The sequence below is a fragment of the Lactuca virosa genome, chromosome 6, assembly GCF_052849685.1.
Source record: "Lactuca virosa cultivar CGN04683 chromosome 6, Lactuca_virosa_CGN04683_v6, whole genome shotgun sequence".
Lineage (NCBI taxonomy): Eukaryota > Viridiplantae > Streptophyta > Magnoliopsida > Asterales > Asteraceae > Lactuca > Lactuca virosa.
In genome coordinates, this window is record NC_136431.1 from 171,529,156 (window position 1) to 171,532,508 (window position 3,353).

Here is a 3,353-nt window from a genome sequence, read left to right on the forward strand (position 1 = left end):
TCTGCTCGGACGATCGACAATCTCCTTACTACACCTGGTACCATCAACGATCCATGGCATCGTTAAATTTAGCACGCGCCAGGGATCAGCGGCGGTCCTCGCCACAAACACCAGGGCACATCATTGCCACCAGATCATTGCCGCTCCAGAGCTTCTGCGAGCACCAAAGAAGTCCAAGGAGGAATGTTCCACCGAGAAACACCAGATAGACATGGAATACCCAGAACAACTTGTGCGGATCGGCTCTCACTTATCAGAAGAGACCACGGCACGACTCGTCGCACTCCTAAAGCAATACTCCATCGTTTTTTCCTGGAAACCAACAGATCTGACAGGTGTTGATCGACAGGTTATAGAACACAAACTTAATATCACGCCTGGAAGCAATCCTGTTAAACAGAAAAAGAGGGGCCAGGCAACAAAACGGAAAAAGGGCCATAAGCGCAGAAGTGGCCGATCTGGTGAACGCCGACATACTCAGGAAGGTAATGTTCCCAACATGGATAGCAAATCTTGTCATGGTAAAGAAAGCCAATGGGTCACGGCGAATGTGCATTGATTACTCAGAACTTAACAACGTATGTCCAAAGGATTGTTATCCTCTCCCGTAGATTGATCAGAAAGTCCAATCGCTCGAAGGTTTTCAGCTCAAATGTTTCCTTGATGCGTACAAGGGCTACCATCAGGTACAGATGAAACGAGAGGACGAGGCGAAAACTGCCTTCCACACTGAAAATGACATCTTCTACTACCAGAAAATGCCGTTTGGACTCAAAATGCGGGTGCTACCTATCAAAGGCTCATGGACAAAGTATTCGTCGATCAATTTGGTAGGAATATCGAAGTATATGTCGATGACATGGTAGTTAAGAGCCGCAATGAAGAAACATTACTCCATGATGTGGAAGAAACTTACCAACTACCGGCTCTCGCCTGCCCGCTACCAGGGGAAACACTACAGATGTATTTAGCAGCTTCCGAAGAAGATATCTCCTCTGTGTTAGCGGTGGAGAGGGAAGGCAAGCAGGTTCCAATCCATTTTGTTAGTAGGGCCCTACAAGGATCAGAGGTCAATTACCCGACCTTAGAAAAACTGGTCCTCGCCCTGGTATACACTGTCAGACGGCTACGGAGGTATTTTCAAGCACACAAGGTGGATGTTATGACCAGTTACCCGATAAAGCAAGTGCTGCTAAGGCCGGAAAAGTCCCGACGCCTGGCCAAGTGGGCCATAGAATTAGGCGAACATGATATCCATTACCACCCCCGGACTAGCATCAAGGCCCACGCCCTCACAGACTTCCTGGTTGAAATTCCAGATACCATTAAGGGAGTGCCGACGACAATCTCTGTCGACCCACTCGAGCCTGAAGCCGACAAAGAACTCTGGAAGCTATACACCGATGGCGCAGCAAGTAAGGAAGGCTCAGGCGCAGACCTGATTCTACAAAGCCCCAAGGGTGAAGAGATCACATACGCGCTGCGATTCGACTTCCAAGTATCAAACAATGAGGCAGAGTACGAAGCACTTCTAGCAGGTCTGAGGCTAGCCAAGGAGGTTGGTGCAAAACAACTAGCGGCTCTCAGTGATTTGTTACTTGTCACAAACCAAATAAATGTAACATATGAGGCAAAGGACCCTAGGATGCAGAAATACCTAGATGTAGTCCATAGCTTAACCAGCACATTTAAAAGTTTTTCAATAAAACAAATCTCCCGGGGAAAAAATGCAAGGGCAGACGCTCTCAGCAAACTGGCCTCTACTTCATATGATCACCTAACAAAGAAAGTGCTAGTTGAAGTACTCCTGGAGAGAAGTATCGAAAACCAAAAGGTTAATACAATATAGGCTCCTCCAGAATGGACCAAACCCTATGTCGATTACTTGCGCCATGGCGGGCTCCTGGACGACCCAGAGGAGGCGAGAAAAGTCAAAATCAGAGCATAGCATTTTGCAATCAGGGACAACCAACTGTACCGAAGAGGGTATTATAAGCCCATGGCTCAAGTGCATCTCTAAAACAGAGGGGTAGACATTCTTAGAAGAAATTCATTCTGGGGACGCGGCAGCACACGAAGGCGCTGAGCACTCACATGCAAAATACTCCGCCCAGGGGTATATTGGCCAGACGTGTACAAGACGCCGCAGCCCTAACCAAGAAATGCAAAGAATGCCAAGCATTCACTCCTTTCCAAAATTAACCGGACATGCCATTAAATAGCATCACCATCCCCTGGCCTTTCAACCAATGGGGGATCGACATAGTGGGACCATTCCCACCAGCGCCTGCGGGTGTGAAGTTTTTGTTGGTAGCCGTGGATTATTTTACCAAATGGATAGAGGCGGAACCACTGGCCACCGTCACTGGCAAGCAAATGATAAAGTTTATAACCAAGAACATCTTGGCCCATTTTGGCACTCCTAGGATCCTCATAAGTGACAACGATATGCAATTTGAAGGAAGTCCCTTCAAGGAGTTGTGCGAAGACAAGAAAGTCCATCGCCAGTTCACATCAGTAGCGCACCCTCAGGCCAACGGACAGACTCAGATATCAAACAAAACTATAGTCAATGGTTTGAAGAAAAGGCTACTCAGATCAAAGTCCGCCTGGGTGGATGAGCTCCCGACCGTGCTGTGGTAATATCGTACCACAGCAAGGTCAAGTACAGGAGAAACCCCATTTTGTCTATCTTATGGAACAGAAGCAGTCCCGCCCCTGGAAATAGTGGCAGGCTCCCTGTGAACATAAAGTTTTGAGAAAGCGGCCAACGAAGAGGGGCGACGCCAGGACCTGGACATGCTCGAAGAAAAATGTGAGGTTGCATAGATGCGCCAAGCACTGTACAAATCACGCACGAGAACTATTACAACCAACAAGTCCGGGTCAAGAATTTCAAAGTTGGAGAATGGGTGCTAAGGAAAAAACAAGTCTACTCATGCCGAGCCATTGCGGAAACTTAATGTTACTTGGGAAGGACCATACAAAATTGTGGAAGCCCATAAGAATGGTGCTTATGTCCTAGAAGCTCAGGACAGACGTGCCATTCCAAGAAATTGGAATGCGTAGAGCATGCGTCATTTTTATTCTTAAAAACGAGTGCTAAAGATAGATTCAATGCTAGCAAAGGCATTGTATATTAGTTTTGACATGTAAATGTAATTAGCAAAAATTACTTTACTATTTTCAGTCTCGTAACACTCCAAAAACAAAACTAGAATAAAATGAAAGGGCAATTCAGATGCTCCTTATTTTTGAAAAGTAAAATAAAGAGGCTGTGTACATTTACCGTGTGACAACAAGGACTGATCATCCAATGTCACACGAGCAAAATCGTTACAAGGAGGCAGCCA

The 3,353-nt window shown here is 46.5% G+C and overlaps 1 protein-coding gene across 1 annotated transcript; it reads left to right on the top strand.

The window, feature by feature from the left end:
• The first annotated feature begins 802 nt into the window (after window positions 1–802).
• LOC145122071 (uncharacterized) lies at window positions 803–1,849 on the top strand. Its single transcript, XM_079057741.1, has one exon. It carries the CDS (start codon window positions 803–805, stop codon window positions 1,847–1,849), a length of 1,047 nt encoding a protein of 348 aa, XP_078913867.1.
• Window positions 1,850–3,353: the final 1,504 nt, after the last annotated feature.